The sequence below is a fragment of the Hylobates moloch genome, unplaced genomic scaffold, assembly GCF_009828535.3.
Source record: "Hylobates moloch isolate HMO894 unplaced genomic scaffold, HMol_V3 SCAFFOLD_5, whole genome shotgun sequence".
In the NCBI taxonomy this organism is placed as follows: domain Eukaryota; kingdom Metazoa; phylum Chordata; class Mammalia; order Primates; family Hylobatidae; genus Hylobates; species Hylobates moloch.
Window position 1 is genome coordinate 91,393,721 of NW_026652280.1, and position 747 is coordinate 91,394,467.

The 747-nt window shown below is 61.8% G+C and overlaps 1 protein-coding gene across 1 annotated transcript in view; it reads left to right on the forward strand.

Annotated features, from left to right (window-relative positions):
* Positions 1–488, forward strand: part of CUNH11orf21 (chromosome unknown C11orf21 homolog) — a 2,217-nt gene extending 1,729 nt beyond the window's left edge. Inside the window, 1 exon segment of the mRNA XM_032151885.1 lies at positions 237–488. Coding sequence (XP_032007776.1) covers positions 237–488 — 252 coding nt within the window.
* Positions 489–747: the final 259 nt, after the last annotated feature.

Below are 747 nucleotides of genomic sequence, written 5' to 3' on the forward strand. Positions count from 1 at the left end.
ATTTCCAGGGAAGAGATCGGGCGTGGATGAATGTGTAGGCATGGACGTGTGTGCAGGCCTGGACGCGTGTGCAGACGTGGATGCGTGTGCAGACGTGGATGCGTGTGCAGACGTGGATGTGTGTGCATGCATGCGTATGTGTTTACCCGCCAGGGACTTCCTTTTTCCTCTCTCCTTCCTGTGAATTCCTGTGTCCCAGGTGCGCCCGCTCGCTCTGCAACGTGCTTACCCACCAGGAGGCCCCTGGCTCAACAATGCCACCTGCAGCTGCCCAACCCTCCGCCCATGGCGCCCTTGTTCCACCTGCCACCGCTCATGAACCTGTGGATCACCCAGCTCTGCAGGGGCCTGCCTGCTGCTGCTGGCTCAGTTTACCTGGGCAGTGGCCCCTGGCTATCCGGCTGGGGTGGGACTTGGACTTAGAAGCAGGCCCCTCCTCTGGGAAGCTGTGTCCTCGGTCCAGGAGGTGGCAGCCTCTGCCTTCCTGAGACAGGGACAGTTTTTTGTCCATCAGAGGTGAGCAGCCGGGCTCTGGGGCCTGGAGCCTGGGGGCCCCTGTGCTGTATGTCTGTGAGCGTGGCCCCTCCCACTGGGGAGGCACTCAAGAGCTTCCCACCTGCGCCGCAGGGAGTGGGGCCTAGAGCTTGAAGAGACCTGTGGGGGCCACGTGGGCACCTGAATCTGGCTCCTCTCTGTCCTTTGCCCTGATTCTGAAATCTGCATCCCAGGAGCTGCCTTTGCAGCCTC